This window comes from Mirounga leonina, unplaced genomic scaffold (genome assembly GCF_011800145.1).
Source record: "Mirounga leonina isolate KUSES-001 unplaced genomic scaffold, KU_Mleo_1.0 Mir_129, whole genome shotgun sequence".
Taxonomy (NCBI): domain Eukaryota; kingdom Metazoa; phylum Chordata; class Mammalia; order Carnivora; family Phocidae; genus Mirounga; species Mirounga leonina.
Window position 1 is genome coordinate 48,405,199 of NW_023270323.1, and position 22,100 is coordinate 48,427,298.

General features: G+C 34.7%; 1 protein-coding gene across 9 annotated transcripts in view; it reads right to left on the bottom strand.

Moving 5' to 3' along the window:
• The window catches only part of N4BP2 (NEDD4 binding protein 2), an 89,795-nt gene that overhangs the window by 15,586 nt on the left and 52,109 nt on the right, over window positions 1-22,100 (bottom strand). For 7 of the 9 annotated variants that reach the window (XR_004679252.1, XM_035005099.1, XM_035005098.1 and 4 more), the window contains 8 exons: window positions 17,941-20,333; window positions 17,240-17,325; window positions 16,470-16,515; window positions 15,028-15,224; window positions 12,023-12,141; window positions 8,551-8,689; window positions 2,189-2,377; window positions 1,044-1,212 (listed from right to left, as the gene is read on the bottom strand). Coding sequence is in view for 7 of the 9 variants with exons in the window: in XM_035005099.1 (XP_034860990.1) it covers window positions 1,044-1,212; window positions 2,189-2,377; window positions 8,551-8,689; window positions 12,023-12,141; window positions 15,028-15,224; window positions 16,470-16,515; window positions 17,240-17,325; window positions 17,941-20,333 (3,338 nt within the window). In the remaining 2 variants the exon portion in view is untranslated. The other 2 variants (XR_004679254.1, XM_035005103.1) reach the window with 2 other exon arrangements.

The following is a 22,100-nucleotide window of genomic DNA, read 5'->3' on the forward strand; positions in this document are numbered from 1 at the left end:
AATCATATTTAATCAAGTATTTAATTAATTACAAATGATATATGTTGAATTGATAAACCTGTATAAAGTTTAATACAAAGCCTTCCTACACACATTATATATATAATATTATATATGTATAAATTAACCAGAATAATATAGCTATCAGAGACAGGGCAGGGTTATGGAACTATGAGGGGATAGCTGAGGCATGGGATTCCATGTCTCCACAATAAAATGGAAGATAAAGAAAAAGCCAAATTGAGAATTCAAAAATACTCTAGTGGTGGTAAAAGAAGATGACTTCTAGTATTGGAGTCTGGAATAACTAAAACAGATTGAATTTTTCTAAATGCTACCACCTGATAATGAAAACGAAACAAGATACTTTAATATATATGAATACATGATATTGGATGGAAAAATATCCTCATCCAAAGCCCTTGGAAGACGTAGAACTTAGAAGAGGCAGGTAGTTGCCTTTCCTTGACCTGCAAAGACAAAAATACAAGCAGAAAGGGAGAAAGGGAGAAAGGGAGCACCTCCATAATGCAAACACTCAGAAAGCCTGCCTTCTGTGATAATTCTGTAAAAATCCTATCACCATATTTACTTCTGCGTTTTATTGAACACCTACTGCACAACTGACATCTAATAAACATCTGTTCGCTTTAATAAATGTCTACTGAACAAAGATGTATGATATTCCTGAAAGGTCCCATTTATAAGTCACAGAGGATTCTCAGATTATACCCTTTAATAAATATAGCAAAGGAATACAAAGATAACTGAAACAGGGAGTTACCTAACTAGAATTTAAATAAAAACTTGAAACAAACAAAAAAATATGAAATAGGGAAATAAGAAGAAAATGTTAATGACTATGCCAATGAGGATTCTTTTCCAAGAAGGTCCACTTGAAGAATGAACCTAATAGAAATATCTATAAATGTGACACAGATAGCCTCAAGCCTGCGAATTCAGATTCTCCTAAATTAGCAAGTTTACCAACATAAGCAAAAACATATTTTCTATTGAAAATTTGTCATTACCACAAGTCCTACCTTCAGTTTTCTGCTGTAAAACTGTCATCAAATGTTCTATAGCTTCATCCACATGTAGCCCATGGAGGTCTAAAACATTCTGTGGCAGCAGGGAGGCATTGACTTTCTCAAAAATCTCCACGGCAGCAAGGTGATTGGCTTCTTTCATCTTCTGCTCATGGAGACTACCCTTTTATTTTAAACAGATCACCAGTAAACACTTTTGCTATTTGCTACTTAGAAGGCAAATGAGGAAACAAACAGTGCCCCCAAATAAAAGGCAGAACAAAAAAGGGAACAACAAATCTAAAATTTTAAATAATGCAATGGTCTAATATGCAAGAAGGCATCAAAATTTAGGTGAATTTTGGTGAATTAATAACATAGTTCTTAAAATACTAAATCATCATTTCTAACATATTTCCTGATCCAAAAATCATAGAAGAGGAAGACTTAAATAAATATCACCTATCTCAAGAAAGAATCCCTTAGTTTATCCTTTGATAATTCTGATCTCATTCCTTTCAACACCTTGTGGTTACCCCTGAAGTCATCCCTCAAGGTATGTTATTGGGGCTCACAGGGTTATACCAGTTTGGTACCTTTCTCCACTCAATCACAAAAAGCAAGCCATGTGGAACCACAAAGCTAAAAAGGAAATCAGACAGGTTTCTTGTAACACCATGTCCAATAAGCCCTGAGTCAAAATTTTACTTCACTGAAAGATATTAATGGAACTTTCTTTTTCTGACCATAAAAGTGATACATCACTAAAAATTCAAACATGATAGAAAGCACAAGTCCCCTGTAATTCCACCCTGAGATGGTCAGTATTAACATTCTGTTGTCTTTCCTTCAGAAAACCTCTGTTTAGAAGTAGCACTAAATGACAGAATTTATCCTAAAAGAAAATATGGACTGTCAGAATAAACTGTAATTCATGTAAGCCATAAATGCAAAAGCAACCATAGAAATTGAGCATTTCAAAGGAGAGGTAATTCTCAGAACCATACATTTCCTATATATTAGGGTATCTTATGTCACTTATATAATCTACATTCCCCAGAATAACTTAATCTAGTCACAATAAGAGTATTACCTGCTATAAGATTATTTAGACATTGTAAGCGACAAAGAAAGAAGTAATAATCAGTTTTCCTCTTTACCTGTTGGGCATAAAACGTGGCAACGTGTTTTTTCCCCATCCGGTAAGCTTCTTTTGCTTTGCTGTAGCATTCCATCCTCTTCTGCTGGTGCAGGAAAGCCTCTGCCCTGTAGTCATTATACTCTGGGTACTCAAAATCCTGGAAAGATGGTTCGCTTGGTATATCTTCAGTCTCTTTCGATTTCTTGGCCTATAAGATGTTATACAATAAATAAAATACAGAGAGAGTAGAAAAAATATGGGCTTTTCCTTCAGAAGATGTATTTGAAAACTGGGCTCTACTATTTTTTGCCTTTTTTTTTTTAAGATTTTATTTATTTATTTATTTGTTTGTTTGTTTGACAGAGAGTGTAAGCAAGAGAGCACAAGCAGGGGGAGTGGCAGAGGGAGAAGGAGAAGCAGACTCCCCACTGAACAGGGAGCCTAATGTGGGGGCTCAATCCCAGGACCCTGGGATCATGACCTGAGCCGAAGGCAGATGCTTAACCCACTGAGCCACCCAGGCGTCCCTATTTTTTTACCTTTCTTCTCAGGAAAGAAGACTCTCCCCAGAGTCTACCTAGTAAGTCATGCATTTAGCGACTACATTAACTTTTTCATGGTACAAGGTACCTCTTCTTTAACCACTCTTATCTTAAAAGATGTTGAAAAGTTCTCTAAAATTATCAAAATATAATTAGGTCACAAAATCAAACCAAAAAAGAAAACATAAGATATTCAAAGAATAAAATTCATTTAGCTAATGCAAAATTTTCTAAATTTTGGTTTGTAAACCCAAAGAGTCCAGTCATTGAAGGTAATAATGGCATATTTCAATTTATATGTTTTAAAAATAAAATAATTAAATAATACTCTTTTTAAAACAGAAGGGCTGGGACGCCTGGGTGGCTCAATGGGTTAAGCGTCTGCCTTTGGCTCAGGTCATGATCCCAGGGTCCTGGGATCCAACCCCACATTGGGCTCCTTGCTCAACCAGGAGCCTGCTTCTCCTCCCTCTGCCTGCCACTCCCCCTGCTTGTGCACACGCGTGCCCTCTCTGACAAATAAATAAAACCTTCAAAAATAAAAAATAGGGGCTCCTGGCTGGCTCAGTCATTGAGCTTCTGCCTTCGGCTCGGGTCATGATCCCAGGGTCCGGGATCGAGCCCCGCGTCAGGATCCCTGCTCGTGTTCCCTCTCTCGCTGTGTCTCTCTGTCAAAGAAATAAAATCTTTAAAAAAATAAAATAAAATAAAAAATAAAAATAAAACAGAAGGGCATTTGTAATGTCCATAGCTGATACCAAAAATCATAAGTAGGCTTATGCGGCAGTTTTCAATCAGCTGACTACTACCTACTAGCCACTATGGTAGTGTCGACTTTTGAGTTTATTAAAAAATCATCAATCAAGTAACTGCTATTCAAAATGGATCCTTAAACAAGCAAAACTAACTCTAAAACACAAAGTAAATGAAAATAATAATTATGCCTCAATACTTCCCACCAAATAGAAAATTGCATGTTTCTGAAGATGTCTCTAAAATATCAAAAGCTGGTGTTTAAAAAACAGTAAAATATAGTTACTTCTATGTCCAATTTGGTTTTTCATTTATCCCACTCCTAAAGTGCTATTTGCAGAAAACTGCTTGCAAACAGCAATCTGATATATTTCTTAGGCTGTCACTGGGTGGGGGGAGGGTGGGGGGGTTTGTGGGGATTAATTATTATGATTTAAGTGGATTTTCTTAAAAGCTTAAAAGAATTCCAAGTATCAGGTGCCATACCAAGTAATTTAATGAACATTTTATGAAAACTCAATCCCAAAATTCCTCCAAAAATATAATCTTCAATTTCTTAAACAAATCATGCTTTTCTGATACAATTAACTGAAAGCAAATTAAATAGTGTAGCCTGTTAAATTCCTAAAAGCTGAAAACTGTCATTAAATTAGAAATAGTACCAAAGATTATAATTGTAATGTACTCTACAATACAGTCTTTAATAAAATGCCACTTTAATTTTTTAAGGTAATATCATTTGATATATATTAAATATTACGTTAAAATTATATGTATGTGTTAATATAATACATATATCACTAATTGACCATTTTTTCAAATTTTGTACCTATGAGTTGAGTTCCAAAGTCACAAAAGGTTGGGAAAAAAACTGGTCTAATATATAATGGTTGATTGTATAATCTTTTTACTGATTACATTTTATTTATTTAACCCCTAGAATTCAAGAGGTTTAAAATGAGTTAAAGCATAAAATAAAGGTATCTCCATACTCCTAACTCATTATCAAAGTCAAAAATTTGTAAATAGGGGCGCCTGGATGGCTCAGTCAGTTAAGTGGCTGATTTCAGCTCAGGTCATGATTTCAGGGTCCTGGAATCGAGCCCCATGTCAGGCTCTGCACTCAGTAGGGAGTCTGCTTCTCCCTGCCCCTCCACCCACTCATGCTCTCTCTCAAATAAATAAATCTTAAAAAAAATCTGTAAATATATACAGTTGATTTACTTTTACAACAAATACCCAACCTATTTTATGAAAGAATACAAGGCTCTCTCTCACATGAGAATATTCATGGACCTACACCCTTCTGTCACTCTCACCAGTACTTAAGCACACGCTTGTTTCATATTAATGTTTAAATATTCTGAGTATATGGTTTGCATCTCTGATAAAAATCAAAGATTTTGCAAGGAGGGGATAATAAAAATGCTTTCTATGACTTTTGAAAAGCCACAGTGCTTAACAGAATGAACATAAATATTTCATAGCATTACAGTCTCTGTTGGTGTTCATACTAAAAAATGCAAAGCACATTTGGTTCTCTGGGAAGAGACCTTTCATTTCTTATTCTTAAAAAAGAAAAAAAAAAACAGTATATAATGAGAAATGCTTTCTCAAATAGCTACTCTTTCAAAATGAAACCACGATTTATTTTTATATCCATTTCATAGTGATGTGGTTTATTACTATAACCCCATTAACAAAGGCCAAGTGAAATACAGGCTTCCTAAGAATTCACCTAATCAGTGCCACTTACTCTCTTGAAAGTATGATGTACTATAATACCAAAACCATTTCCCATGGTAACAAACTTGTAAATTTTATTGAAGGCTAAAGGGAAAAATAGTAGTATTAACAAAACACAGTTTTAAATGCTTCTTGAAAATAGATAAATCAAAATATTACTGGTACCATGATACCCTCCCCTTTAATATCTGTGGTCCCTTAGGGTCCTAGGATATCAAAAACAGAGTATTCTGTTTACAAATCTTAAAAAGAGTATTCTGTTCACAAATCTTAAAATAATTTTTATCCGTGTTAGGATACCTGCCTATATTTTGTGGAAAAGGCTAAGAATAATTTCCAGAATAACTTAAAAGTCTACATTTGGCCAATGTTTACATAACTCACAAACTCTTTTTTCTTATTTGAGCATGTTCCAATCATCTCCCATTTTGAGCAAGCACACTTTCTCCCCATTACTTCCTCTATCACCATAATGACCTACAGTGCCTTGCTCTATTATCAGGAGAGAGAAGAAATAATCATTACCAAGTTGGCCTTGATGGTCTCATCATCATCTTGTATCCCCTCTACATCTTATGAAATACTACACCTATCTATCCACGATGAACACAGGCATGTACGGCACTAACAGATCACATGAATACAAAATTTAACTGAGTCCTATATGTGAACAAAGTGATGGTGAAATATCCAAAGAAAAAAGGGAGCATACAAGTTATCCCTGGTGGTCTTAATTAATAAGTAAGAAGAGCAGGATAATGAAGGTCTGTAAAAAAAAAAGCCTAAAGTTAATACAAAATTGATATATAAAATCAATTGTATATCTATGCATTTGCAATGTTCAATCCAAAAATAAAACAATTTCATTTATAATAGCATTAAAAAGAATAAAGTAACTCAGAAATAAACTTAACAAAAGACATGCATAACTTACACTCAGAACTACAACATACGTTGAAGAAATTAAGATCTAACTAAATTGAAATTCATGAACTGGAAGGCAATATTGTTAAGATGGCAATACACCTCAAGTTGATCTACAGACTCAACACACTCCACATAAAAATTCCAGCTGGATTTGAGGCACCTGGCTGGCTCAGTCAGAAGAACATGCGACTCTTCATCCTAGGGTTGTGGTTGTGAATTCAAGTCCCATGTTAGGTGTACAGATTACTAAAATAAATAAATAAACTTAAAAAAAAAAAAAATCCAGCTGGCTTCTCTACAGAAATTGGCAAGCTGATCCCAAATTCACATGCAACTGCAAAGGGACCAGAAGAAGCAAAACAATCTTGAGAAAAGAATACAGATGGAAACTCACACTTCCCAATTTCAAAACTTACTACGAAGCTACAATAATCAAGGCAATGTGTAACTGGTATGATGACAGGCATACAGATCAATGGAACAGAACTGACAGTCTAGCAATAAACTTAAGAGTCAATTCATTTTTGATAAGGGTGCTAAGAAAATTCAGTGGGGCAAGAACAGTCTTTGCAATAAGTGGATCTGTGACAACTGGGTATCAACATGCAAAAAGAATGAACCTGGACCCCTATCTCACACCATATACACGAATTAACTAAAAATGGATCAAAGATCTAAATGTAAGCACTAAAATCATAAAATTTTAGAAGAAAACATAAAAAACCAAAAAAATAAGAAAATATAGAACATAAAAAACAAAAAAACTTCATGACCTTGGATTAGGCAATGGTTTCTTAAACAGGACACCAAAAGTACAAGCAACAAAAGAGAAAAGATAAATTGTACATCATCAAAATTAAAACTTTGTGCTTCAAATGAAAGACACCATCAAAAAAGTAAAAAGACAACCCTCAGAATGGGAGAAAATTTTGCATATCACATGTCTGATAAGGGACTTGTCTAGAATATAAAAAGGACTCCTATTACTCAAAAATAAACATTTTTAAGGGGCACCTGGGTGGCTCAGTCAGTTGAGCATCAAACTCTTGATTTAGGCTCCGGTCATGATCTCAGGGGCATGAGATGGAGCCCCATGTAGGGCTCCACACTCAGCAGGGAGTCTGCTTGAGATTCTTTCCCTCTGCCCCTCCCCTTGCTCCCGCTCACATACATGCACACTCTCTTTCAAATAAATAAATCTTCAAAAAAAAAAAAACCCACAAAAATAAAAAAACACTTTTTAATGGGCAAAGAATACAAATAGACATTTCTTCAAAGAAGATATACAAATGACCAATAAGCACATGAAAAAGTGCTCAACATCACCAGTCATCAGGGATGCAAATCAAAATGACAGTGAGATAATCACTTCTTTATTAATCATTTATTTCCTGTTTCCTGATGCTTTGACATCTGGGTCCTTGCTAACCCCTAGAGAGAAAGTATCCCCAACCCTGGGGTTGTCTAATTCCTAGAGAGAGCAAACAACTCATCTGCTAGGATATCTTATATATGTAACCAATCTCGAGGCCATATTCTCAACCACTTCCTTTATGGGGTTCTCACCCTCAGGGCCACCGTCCACATTGCCTATCACCTACACCAGATATGAGAAAACCAGGGACAGTTCCTATACTCCAGAGCCTGCCGAAACTGTTCAAACTAGCCAATCCTTAACCTGGTTGCACTGCCTCACCCATTCCTCTCCACAGAAACCACAAAAAACGCTCTTGCCCACATTTCCCCTCTGCTCTGTCTCCTGACTGACTCTAGTGCTTCTCCATGTGGCCCTGGGTGGCAAGCCATGCCTCCCGTTTCTAGAGATCTGTGAGTATAATAAATTTCTTCCTTCGTAACATTTCCATGTCTCAGTATCTTACCATACCTGATTAAAACAAATCCCAGGTACCCTTAAGACAACTTCATACCCACTAGGATGGCTATAATCAAAATGACAGACACTAACAAGTGTCAGAGACGATGTGGATAAATTATAATCTTCATACATTACTGGTGGGAACATAAAATGGTACAGCCATTTTGGAAAAAAGTTTCGCAGTTTCTCAAATGGTTAAAAATTTCCGCCCACATATTTAACATATTTACACCTAAAATCCACCATATTACCACTGCACTGCTATTCAATTACCTCATGCTCTACTGTATAGAGCCTATACAGAAAAAGTTACAAAAATTTAAGTGCTTGCCATACACAATGACATTGAAGAAAAAAACATAATCAGCTATAAATTCATTATTTTGAGCAAACAGATATCCTAAAATCAAATATACTACTGTTGGTTAAATTTCCAGTCTAGTTAAAATGGTGAGAAATAATCATAAAATTATACCAACAAGCCAATTACATTTTCATATACAAGTATTTACCATTATAGTAAAAATAACTCCATACCTTTTTCTCCCTAGACTTCTGTGTAGCATGAGAAGTGACATTCTCATTTTGGTGAACAAACTCTTGTGCTACAACTGTTTTTACAGGATCTCCTTCAAGAACACAGTTTAGAAACTGAACTGTGTGTTCTAATGAATAGCTGTAGAGAGTTACAGATATAATGTTACTTAAAAAAATAAAAGTTATACGAAAACACTAACATAAGCAATCCTTCAAACACTGGCTTACTTCTAAGTTTTAAACATTGACATTATATGCTCATTATGCATCTCAAAGACTCAAGAATGACCAGAAGGAAACTATTAAATAATAGCTCTCAAAAACTAATTTTTGTGAATGAAGACCAAAGGGTAACATAGATAATGAATTCATTTTCTGATCTTTTATTCCAGGTAGATTATCCACAACAAATCTTACTTTCATCTCAACACCTATATTTCTTAGGTCCCTTGTTGGTTCACACATGGTTTCAGTTTCCTTCAAACATCAAACACAGACAATATATCTTTAAACTGACATTTTTATTGTGTCAAATTTCACTTTTTACTTAAACCATAAGGTTCTAGTCAAAGAAATTCTAAGCTGGGATACAGAAAGGAAAAAGTAAAACACTATCTTACCCCTCACCCCTAATTATTCAGGCATATTTTCATGGTGATTCTATATATATGTAATATCAAATTCTACAAATTGACAAAGACTTAAAAAAACACTCATGTTCCAATTTCTAAAGAAACTCATTCCAAAGCAAATTATAAATGATATTATACTGCTATTATTTCAGGCTGTTTATGCTTCTGATCTCTTCCAATGACTACATAATGAAGAGCTGACCACAAAGGAGTATTTGTGAAATGTGATAAACAGTGATCCGAAGTATTGTGATATTTTGCTATTCTTCAATTTAGTAGTATTCTTTCAATTTCTCCTTGATGGAGAACCATTTTGGGGACTACCACTTTAGCCCTCTGATATTGCTACCTCAGATATGATCAACAAAGAGAGGTTCCTAGGGATTGGAAGCTAACAGCAATTACCATCCTAAATAGCCCTAAAAATCACAGGCTTGCTTACTCTTGGGGCTGGAAGGCAGTATCCACCATTGGTAGTGTTAAAGGGAGGATGGCCCTGGAAGATTATACCACAGGCATATATAAAATCAGTAACTGAACCCACCTACCCTTCTGAAGGGTGAAGGTGAAGCTACTGCTAACAAAAAATTATCCAGCTGCCGACAAACAAATGGAGGCAACTGACCACCTACCCTGAAGGGCCTGACTGACCCCCGTCACTCTGGGCATCCCCAGGAAGGACTCACTCAGTCCCCCTTACCTTGCCCAGGGAACCACAACTCTGGGTTGTTTCACATCAGGCCATCTTGTGCCAGGTTCCCATAAAAGAGAGTTGCCGCCATATGTCAGTGACACTCTCCTAATCCCCATCCCCTTGGGAGATTTTAACACGTAACTCTAAGAAAACAGCCGGTTAGATAGCAAAAATAAGTAGGGAAATTGTTTATTGGAATAACACCATTAAAAACTTGATTTAAGTGACATGTTTAGAACTCTACATACTTAGCAGAGAATATTCTTTTTCAAAAGCACGTTAGTGTAATATCTGTTAAAACTGATCAGGTATAAACCATAAAGAAAATCTTAAATTCTAAAAAGAACTCTTCGGGCCACATTCTTATACCTCAATACAACAAAATAAAATAAACAATAGTCCTCAATCCACCTACCACCAAAACCATCAAACCATTTAGAAAATTAAACACTCTTCAAAAAAAAAAAAAAGCATATTAAAAATTTTGGGGTAAATGAAAAACTTTTGGGTAAATAAAATCAATCTGCATTAGAGATTATTTTAAAAATAATGAAAATGAGGCACGTCTAGGTGGTTCAGTCGGTTAAGCATCTGCCTCCAGCTCAGGTCATGACCCCAGGGTCTCAGGATCAAGACCCAAGTCAGGCTCCCTGCTCATCAGCCGGTCTGCTTCTCCCTCTTCCTCTGTCCCCTCCCCCCGACTCGTTCTCTTTCTCTCTCTCGCTTTCGCTTTCTCTGTCTCAAATAAATAATCAAAAAATAAAATAAAAAAATAAAAATACTGAAGAAAATAATTTTATAATATTGGGGTAGGACAGACTTCCTAAAATGACATTAAACTTGGAAACCATAAAGGAAATGATTTTCTGATAAAACATGAATTAAAACATGTATATGCCCAAAGAGACTATACTAGGTTAAGCGATAAGTATCAGGGTAGAAAAATAGTAATAATCTATAGAAACAAAGATAACTACACATAATATATAGTGAGTTCTCACAAATGTCGAAAGAAATACAAAGAACCAAACAGAAAACAGGCAAAAAGTATTTAGTAGAAAAATAATGAAAAAGGCTCAACCTTCCTAGTAATCAAGAAAATTAAAATTTAGGGCACCTGGGTGGCTCAGTCGATTAAGCATCTGCTTCAGCTCAGGTCATGATCCCAGGGTCCTAGATTGAGCCCCGAATCGGGCTCCCTGCTCAGTGGGGAGTCTGCTTCTCCCTCTGCCACTCCCCCTGCTTGTGCTCGCTCTCTTGCTCTCTCTCAATAATTAATTAATTAATTAATTTTAAAAAAAGAAAATTTAAATTTAAACAATAATGAACTATTTTACCCACTGGGATGGCAAAAATCTTACAGATTCTTAATATCCAGGGTGGGTTACACTATCAGTACATTTAACTAATACAGAAAGCCTCTCTCTATATAGCTAATATGTATATATATATTAGCTGTAAAAATTTTCAATGTGCACTCTGAACCAGCAATTTCACTTTAGGAACTAGTGTACAATAGCCTTCATCCATGTGTGCAAAAATGTATGCTTAGTGGGCAACATGGTCTCCAATTTTTCTTGCAGTCAAAAAGCCCATAAAGAGGAGCATGTTCAAATTATAGTACTTTTGGGGGGAAAACATCCATCTATGGGAATGACAACAGGGAAGGTTTTTTTTACGTGCCTTTTTTGCTTTTGTAAAAAAGAAAAGTTGGAAAGATTGGAAGAATACATTTTATATCTGGATTTTTATAATAAAAATGGCCATAGGATGGAAAATAAATATACAAATCTTTAAAAAAACACTTTATGATTACTATGAAATACTCTATGGACTTAAAAAAAGCAAATTACTAAGAATGTACTAGAAAAATAAATATCAACAAAACTATAAAACAGTATATGTAACAACCTATTTTTGGTGAAATATGTATTTATATGTAGACACAAAAGCAAACAGGTATATATGTAAGCACATACACATTAGTGGACCATGAACCAATTACCAAAACCTGCTCACTTGCTATATTATGTACATTGCATTTAAATGGTTTATAATATGCCTATATGATTTGTTATCAGAAAAATTAAAATGATCTACTTTCAATGACATCATAATAGAACCTACAGATAATCCTATCACTTACTTGTGGTCCTTGAAAATGTCCATCAGAAAATTCTGGTTAATGGCTGGAAATATCTTAAAGAGCTGCTTCTCCTTTAGTTTAGTGGCACAATCTTTTTCAAACATAAGTGCCTCCCTTTTCTAAAACAAACAAAAGAGACAAAAATCATCCTTCAGACAGAATTTATAAAACTAATTATGCTGATCCATAAGCATGGTTATTTTGTTGCAAAAAGATTAGTCATTTAAAGCAATCACAGACTTTCTTCACTGATTAAAGACTGAAATTAGTAATATAAGTATTCTTGCACTATTTATTTATATCCCATTTTTTGCAAAGTATTTGAAGCTGTTCATTTATATACATACACAATCACACGTATATACATGTGTGCAAGTGTATATAAATATATACATACTCTCACATATACACACCCAGCACGTTCAGTCGTATTATATAAAAAAAGAAGATGAAAATATAGATATATAAACAGGATATAAATAAATGAAGAAGTCAGAGTAGAGAAAATAAAAGGAAGACTATAGGATAAAGCTAGCAGGTAACATTAGTGTATAAATGCATGCCATAAAATCCTGTACAATTGCTAAAGGTGGGCCACAAATTCAGTTCTGAGCTTCTTAGTGGCCAAAGCAAAGGGGGAAACAAAGATTCTCAGTGTCCATAAAATAAAAACAAACCAGTTGCTCAGGAGAAGTACAGCTTTTTCTGGCACTGAGCCCTGAGAGAAATTTCTCCCATGGGTCCTCAGAAAAGGGACACTGGGTGATGCTGTGAACAACGTCCTCATAAACATATTCTCCTCAATGGGCAGAAACTACAACGTACAAATGAGTTGCAAATTCAGGTTGATGAGAAAATCTTAAAATTCACAATTTTAAAAATTTTCACAAACATATTTACTCCAAAATAACTGTATGAGAACTGCCACTGACTGTTATTTTTTCGTAAGTCATAATGGGATCGGTTGAAATTGCCAAACTAAAGAACTTTCCTAAAATGTGCTTTTTAAATTCTAACCTAGGATTATGGTAAACATTCTTAAAGTTGATTTCTAACTCTAAGACAATTTGTTGACACTGTAAGTACATAATATTTTTGTTTGCTATGAAGCTGCTGATGTTTGAAAAATAACTTCCTATACAATTTCAAAGGTGACTCAAAAATATAAAAATTACAATAATCTAGGACAACCCTAGAATAGTTATTGCTTTTGAAGCCTAGGTCACCTAGTATCTAGGTCATTTACAACACCAAACAATAAGAGAGAGTCCACAATAGGTGATAATCTGACCAGTAAAAGAGACTGGTAAAGCTAAACACATCACACATCACAAGAGTAATGGAAACAAGCCACCTCAAGAATTAAAAATATTTCATGTTTTATTTAAGATACACATTATAATCTGAACTTATTAAAAAATTCAGGTCATAGAGTTTCTAAACTACAAATTCTAAGGTCTCATGACTGAAAACTCATGACCTTAATCATCTTAGAGTTATTCTACTCATATATTATGCCTAATGTTTATCTTATAACTTTGCTTAAAAAAATGCAGTGTATTTCTCCTTTGGAGACAAAGAGTGAAAAGAAAGCATCAAGAAATTCTCTTACTGAGGTTCTACCTAAGAAGTATCCTTGGGACAAAATAAGTACAGCTTCTATTACCCAACCCACAGAAAGATAAGCAAAAATCACTGATAGAAAAAAAAAATGCATTAAGTTGGGAAATCAAAGATACTCCTCTGTTCACTATTATACTGAGAGATTAAAAGGCAGATTAGAACCACAAAGTTAAGTTTCAGTAGTAAAAAAAAAAAATGGCAGTTCAACAAAAGGTGTCACACCATTTGGGCATAAGTTCTAAGATTTCCTTATTTTTTTAAGAAAATGCATTTCTCCAATTTATTACACATATAAATGAAGAGGATATTTGAAACAACACTACATTATAAGACCCTACCAAAGAGACTGGTTCCTTAGGTTATGTAAACATGCAAAAATGGTAGCATGTTTCCAATTAATTAACAAGTTAACTGGGGAAAATAAATATGAAGGTGGAGGAATTCCATCATTCTTCCTATGCCCCAATTCTATGTATTTCAGCCAAATGTAAAGGTGCTCCTTTGCATAGTCAAATGAGTAAGAAAGTAAAATGTTTTAAGATCACCATCTAAGAATTATTTCTTTTCTTTGAGAATTGGACTAAATAACCTCTAAGTTCTTCCCCTTTTTGATTTCTGAAATTCTCTAATACTAATTTTCAGAATTCAAAAAAAGGCTAAGAAGAAAGCAAAAGAAACCAAATTCACTTATGGCTTCATAAAATTTGATATGGTGAATAAGAAACAAAAATAAAGTTCAAAATAAAGTTTCTACTTGAACATGTTTGATTAAAAAGTTAGAAAAAGAAGAGTACTTAATTTTTTTAAGTTTCTAAATTTTTCTCTAAAAAACTCTGTTTTGGGGCGCCTGGGTGGCTCAGTTGGTTAATGTCCCACTCTTGGTTCTCAGCTCAGGTCTTGATCTCAGGGCCATGAGTTCAAGCCCCACGCTGGGTTCCACGCTGTACATGGAGCCTACTTTAAAAAAAAACTGTTTTGAGGTTGGATACTTCTTTAATAGCAAGACAGACATTTCTTTTTACTAATTTATGAACAAAATTATCTTTAAATGAAAAATCTTTCATGTTTTTCAAGAATTAAAAAATTATAGAAATAAATGCTAAAAGTAAAAAAAAAAAAAATGCAGCTCAATCACCTGCAAAATTAAATCTAAAATAATGGTTTAACACAGACTGGCTTATTGTTATAGAATATCAACTAATCTCCCAGAAGCAAAAAATTCCAGCTTCAAACTTCGAAACAGTTTCAATTTTAACATTAATTTCAATCAGTTAAATACAGATTCCAGGCTAGGAAATTCAGAATCAAATGAAAATCACAGAGTAAACATACAATCAACCTAGAGTCAGAGGCAAAAGCTTAATAGTTATACCATCTCATACCAAAGCGTGTTTTTCCTGTAAGGCAATTTCTTCTGACATTATTTCTCTGAGTGATACTTTTTTAGTTTGAGTGTTCCAATGATCCAATAAGGGTAGCATTTCAGGTGCTGCTAAAGTCTTCAGTAATTTTTTGCCTGTTCTCTGAGATGATTTTTGTTCAGGATTTTCGAGACCAATGTGCCCAACCAGGGAAGGATCTACAAAAGCAGTATAAATAGTATCAGGCCCTCAACAATAAACAAATTAAGCATTACTCATTCTGTTACAACTACCTCAGAAGGACCAAAGAAACATGATTTTTTATTTCTAGCTTATAAATATAACTCTGAAGGTTCAAAATATATCTTCACATAATTGCAAGCAAGAATATGTATAAATGTAGGAATATCTCAAATGAGCAAGGATCTGGGTATCATTGCAAATCAACTCAATGGTTCCCACTCTTTTTTACATCGCACGGACACAGAAAAATCAGCACACATACACTGGTAAACAAAGGGAGTTTTGGCCAGGTGGAAGCAACCAGCTAGAGCAGCTCTGCTCAGCCACTCCAAGGACTGAAAGGATCAATATCTTAGCAAACCCATAAACCCAATAGAGGCACACAACAAATATTAAACAAATGATATTCAACATAAGGAAGAAACTGAACATTCTAAGAAGTTCACAGTAATGAGATTTAATGTATAGTATTTCAGCATCTCGGTATCAGCACATTTTGATATACTCCTTAGCTCTCCCGGAGAGTGAAGACAGTAGATACTGCCATCCCCATAACTCTGATACCCTTTCAGTACCTCTAGCTCTCAAATAGCTTTAGTTCTTGAAGCTGCAACTAAAGCATACCCAAAGAACCTTCAACCTGGAGTCCTGGTGTGGAGTGGACAAAAGAGGCATCTGAAGGAAATGTGCACAATAGGAGGCTCCTGTTAACAGCTTTGCCACCCTGCACTAATCACTGAGGCCAATGCTACCCAAAAAGTCTTCTAGAATCAAATATTTCAATTTGGCAGATGTTCCAAAAGCAGGCCGACTTTTGTGCTCTAATAAAATTAACATCAATAAAAATTTCAAATAACCAAGTAACAGTTGAATGATGCTCTCAGACACATGAACATTTTATTGCTCTCAAACCAGAAGTTTTCTTTCATTCAGAGCAAAATCTTAAACAGGAAACACCTTGTTATATGTATTAGAGCACATCTAAGGTGTTCCACTGTACTCATGAAAGTAATTAATCATAGATGCTTTTTAGTTCTTCTAGTTTTATTTTATGTCAATATTAAATGTTAAATATTTTAAAAGAATTTTTATTTGCAAATCAAAATTCTTGGGTAACATATTTTGTGGAAGTACATTTAATAATGAGTTAAAATTCATACACATACACCAAGTTTTGACATCATGACAGGAACATCAGAAGTAAAAAGTATGTGCTTTACCTCGCATAAACTTGCCACAGGATACCTCTTCTTGTCTTTGTCGCTCCTAAACACAAATGCAGGACAGGGGATTGGCAAAGGAGGGTGCATTAGAAAATAAGATTATATTATTTTTCTCTAGAAATCACTTCTTGTAAAACTATCAATCATTCTTGCTAAATCTAAGTAAAACAAAATTAGATACGATTATGAAGTATGACTATATCAATATATTTTTCCACTTACAGAGCTCTTAGGCTTTTTTTTTTTAGACTGTTTTTGAAATTTAATCAGTCAGCACTGCAAGTCTTTTTTTTTTTTTTTTTTTAAGATTTTATTTATTTATTTGACAGAGAGAGACACAGCGAGAGAGGGAACACAAGCAAGGGGAGTGGGAGAGAGAGAAGCAGGCTTCCCGCAGAGCAGGGAGCCCGATGCGGGGCTTGATCCCAGGACCCTGGGATCATGACCTGAGCCGAAGGCAGACGCTTAATGACTGAGCCACCCAGGAGCCCAGCCCTGCAAGTCTTTAGAGAATAAAAAACTATTTATGATTTTTCTCTTAAAAAAATTCAACAATCATATTGAGCTCCATCATCAGTTATATAATTTGGCCAGTCTGGTAATAATCTAAAACACTGGAAAGAGAAAAAATATCACTTATCTGTTTATTGGAAAAAGTTCATTCTCTCTCAAAGTCAAAATTCAACAGAATTCTTTCATACAACAGATTTTATTAAGAGCAAAGGTGAACACAAAAGGAGCTCATCATAAAAAAAAAGCCTACCAACCATTACAGATTCTTTCCATTTCTCATGAATCACTTTAGCCAGATTCAGATCTATATGAACAACACAATCCTCAACTGTTAGAGACCCTTTTGAGGGGGGAAAAAAGAAAAGAAAATATAATCATTACTCATACATTTTCAGAAAACATACTCAACCACCTTATGTATCATAAAACTAATTTATATTATTAATTACTAATCTATATTTTTAGTTCTAAATCTCTTGCAATATTTTTGTTTATGTACTATGTCACTGTTTTCACACTTCTTGGCAGGTGCAATTATACAATGCTTCACATATTTAAGTTATTCATGTCCATTAGTTTAAATGTATATATTCATTTCCACTAGTCAAGACTTTTCAAGAAGTGTGTTCTATTAAATTAATCTTGCCTTAGGTACATCTGGAGTAGCACTACAGATTCAAAAAGGTTCATCTCTGCAAATAAGTATGAGGTAAATACCACAGAAAACTTTCAATATACGCATGGAATGAACGCAAACTCCATATAAATACTATTTCTTTAAATTACATTTTTTTTAAATCCTCTACAAACGAATGTGTCAAAAATAAGGTAGGCAACACAAATTACTTTTACATTTCAGTTAACATATGACATAATTTTAAAATTAAGATAGAACCCTGAATCTGTATTCTATTCACACAAAGACACACATACACGTAATCTATTTTTTCTTTACCTGAATCAATACCAACAGGGCCAAATAATTCATTGAGCTGAAAAGCCAATTCAGGAGGTAATGCCAATTCCAGACAGTCTATGGTCAAAGATTTGGCCATCACTGGCATGGGATTCAATATCTCAGTTTTATCTTCTTCATTAACTCCAGCTGACAAAGTACCCTCAGCCATTAGAATTTTTTCCATTTCCTGTTCATCTTCATTCATAAATTCTTCAGTGTTTGGAAATTTCACATAATCCTTTGGAAGATTTTCATTTTTCTTTATTTCAAGAGAGTCGGTTAAATCAACTTCTTCATTTAATTCAAGATTTGAAGTGCTCGATACAGAGTTTAAAATATCAGACAAATTCGAAGAAGAACGTATACTGTCTCCAATCTCTGTGACTTCTAGATTCTTCTCCATTTCATTCACATCTTTAGCTACAGTAGCTTTTAGAGTACCTGGGAAAGACTGCTTAATGTTATACAGACCTGGAACTTCTGCCTGGCTACTGGGAAGTACTTCATTAGTATTCTTTAGATCTAGAGTGGCATTAGGAAATAAACCCGTTATTAATCCAGGTTTTTCAGTAGTGATAGCTCTTATTTCTGCCTGCTCTGGGTTTCTCTCTTCTGAATCACAGGTGGACTGTACATTAGTGTTACTGACAGCAGTGCCATGGCTAAATTCTGGCACAGAAGAATTAGAATCCTCCAAGGTTCCTCTTTGGCTAATAATTTCCTTCAAATTTAATCCCAGAGAAAATGGCCCAATTTGTGCTTCATCATATGATTTTTGGATATTCTCAAATTCAGTATCCTCGCATAATTTAGTTTCAGAATCCAACAAAAGGCTTGTGGCCCAAATAATATCTTTGTTACACCTCTCATATAAGTCTTTTAGGGCTTCTAATGAAAAGGATCCAAAGAGTTTACAAAGAATGTTAAGATTTTCAGATTCATCAGCACTAGTAAGCTCACTTTCTTCAACATACGTGCTTTTGTCATACATTACCCTATATGGAATTGTTTCTTGAACATCTAATTCTGTGTTAATATTGAAAGCTTTTGGTTTAAATCCATCTAACCGTCCTGTTAGTACTCTCACAGAATCTGAAACACTAATTTTATTCTTTTCTATTTTCCATAAGAGAGCAAAATCCTGTGGTTCAGTCTGGGTACACATGCCTTCTTCTATTCTAGGGACTTTTTTAGATTTTCCTTCTGGAAATTCAGCTAAAGTTTGTGGTCCTACTACTCCAGGAATAGTTGGCCTACTATTGGTAAAAGTAAGAGACAATGTGTGCTGGCTATGAATCTTTTTACTTGGACAAGTCTTATTCTCACAGGTCATTTCATTGGGTAGCGTTTCAGAATTTCCTAGAGTGGAACTACCCAGGGTTTTCAGTTCTTCAGGGCTTGTGCCCCAACAACAGGTCTCATGTGCTGTGTAGAAGGATATTTCATTCATACTGTCTTTAGTTCCAAATTCTAGATTGGGTTCCTTTAAACCATCCTTCGGCATTCTTGATCTGTGCTCTCTCTGAGCTAAGGAATCAGACAAAGGCCAGTCACCCACAATGCTGAATGACTGTTTTTCAGTATTTTTATATGTATCATATTGACAGCTATTGAAAGATTCTGAAGCATCATCATACTGTGACTTCTTGTCATCCTCTGTACTTTCATGCGGAGATTCTCGTTGCTGGATATGATCTATATTCGCAGATAGAGTATTATCTAATCCTTTGCGTGACTGAAGGCGATTATATTTTTTGTCACTTTGACCAGATGAAGCTTTTTCAGTTTTTCGGTTCCTTTTTGTCCTCTGACCAATAGTCTTATCAACTGGCCAGTCACCAACAAAATTTGGTAGCTCGTTTCTCGTCGGGAACTTTTCCAAAGTTGACTTGCTTTTTTGTTTTCCAAAGGTTTTTTTCCTTACTGTGGCTCTTTCTTCCAATGTTTCACCCGGTGAAGATTTTTCATTATGAAATGGTATAGTATTTGAAAGATCATAGTCTTCTTGATTATATTCACCATAGCAAATACTCGGCGACACTCTCTCAACAACACTATCTGCATCAGTTTTACTATACTCTTTTTCAGAAGCCAGTTCTACCTGCTCTTCTTTTTTACCTTTTTCTTTTGCCTGTACTTTGCTTTCAGAATCAGAAAAATACATGTCTGAAACTTCCTGAATGAAAGCACTCTGAATGTTAGGATTCATAGCACTTATTTCTTTTCTTCCTTCATTTAAATCTGCATTAGAGAGATATGTAACATTCTCAGGTAATATAGTTTCTTTGGTCACTTCAAGTTTCTTCTCTTCAGTTAACTCTAGATGCTTCAAAGATGAGGATAAAACATTTTCTTCTTTTTCAGAGGTAATATCTTCATTGTCTCTTGGGCTGTAAGATTTTTTTTAAAGTATTATAAGGAAGTCTCTTAATGTTGCCATTAACATTATGATTTAAATTAAAGCAGCATTCAACTGAAAGACAAGGCACTTAACATTTATTCTAAAACTTCTATAAATAAACTACATTAAAATTATAAAAGCTCATCCTGATCTTTCTCTAGTACATTGTGAATACATCCCTTTATTGTAACCCCAATACCTAACACAATGCTTGGCATATAGGAAGCACTCAAATTTTTTTCGAATTAAATAGTGAACATGAGATTTTCAGTTAAGGTGTTCATATGCATTAAATATTAAAGATACGATTCTAAATTTGTTCCCAGAAGAGGACACCACCTCCCTGGCTTCTTTCAGAACTATTTTAGCTTAATATATTTGAAAAGCGGTCTGCTTCTATAACACCTGTCATTTGCTACCGAGGATTAGGCTTAAGCTTCATTTACAAAGTCACAAAGAATCAACATGATTTGCACAACTAAAAGAAATGAAAGGGAGAACTGTCATTTGAAATGTCACCTATTAAATTTCTTAAAATCATCCTCAATGTTAATTTCAGACTTAGAGCACTTTTGCCTAATCATTACACTTTCAACTTCAGTGTTTTTCTCCTTAGTCAATTTATCTACTCATCTTCCTTCCTTTCTTTCTTCTTAGAGGGGGAGGGAGGGGCAGAGGGAGAGGGACAGAGGGAATCCTCAAGCAGACTCCCAGCTGAGCGCAGAGCCTGAGGCTCCATCTCACAACCTGGGATCAGGACCTGAGTGGAAATGAAGAATCGGATGATTAACCAACTGAGCCACCCAGGTGCCCCTTCCTTTCTTCCTTTATTCCAGGAGCTCTCAAAGTCCCAACTCTCCCATAAAGCCTTCCTAAATGAAATCACATCTAACACTGAGTTTTCTTTTTTTTTAATATAAAAATATGCTCAACTTTTAATAGGAGGAACCATTTTTTATAAATCAAAATAGCAAAGATTAAAAAGTTTGATAACTATTACGTTGCTGAGATCTTTTGAGCAAAGTGTTATTACTGCCATTTTAGAAATGAAGAGATGAAGTATAGAGAGATTCTATAATTTGTCAAAGATTACAAAGCCTTGGGATTTCAAGCTAGGAAACACAGCTCAGGGGCCCATGCTCTAAACCACTTTGCAACATGACTCCTCAATAAAAGAGCATTTATGAATTTTCTCTTCCCAACCCCTTTTTAATAGAGCCTCACCATTCCTTATCATCAGAAAGTGTGGGCAATTTAGACCTCTATCTATATTTAAGGTTATTCTTTAACTCACCCATCTATTCAACTGTTTCTATGTCCTAAATGTTTAATAGAATCAGTACTATGCTGGACTACAAACTCTCAAAAGGCTATGACTTGTATTACTCAGTCAAGGTATACCATTAATAATTAATTTTTATAATACTAACTTGAAAGAGTATTTTTACAAATACCTAAAGAAATTAAGAAGTGATGCAAAATAATGACAGGCAATAACAGATAAATAAATACTGGAATAGCAGGCAGTTACATAAAAAAGGCAGGAGTATTCACAGTATAAACATGGAGCCACAAAACCCTGAGGACAATGAGAAAACTCCCATGCCATTGCATATATAACTTCACTTCTCTTGCTAACCATATACATCTTGCTTCAGGTAAGACTATATCTAAACCCTACAAATAATAAACATCTACTTTTATTTTTAAAGTTATTTGGTAGTGATTTCACAAGCTCCAAAATTATTCTTTTTAA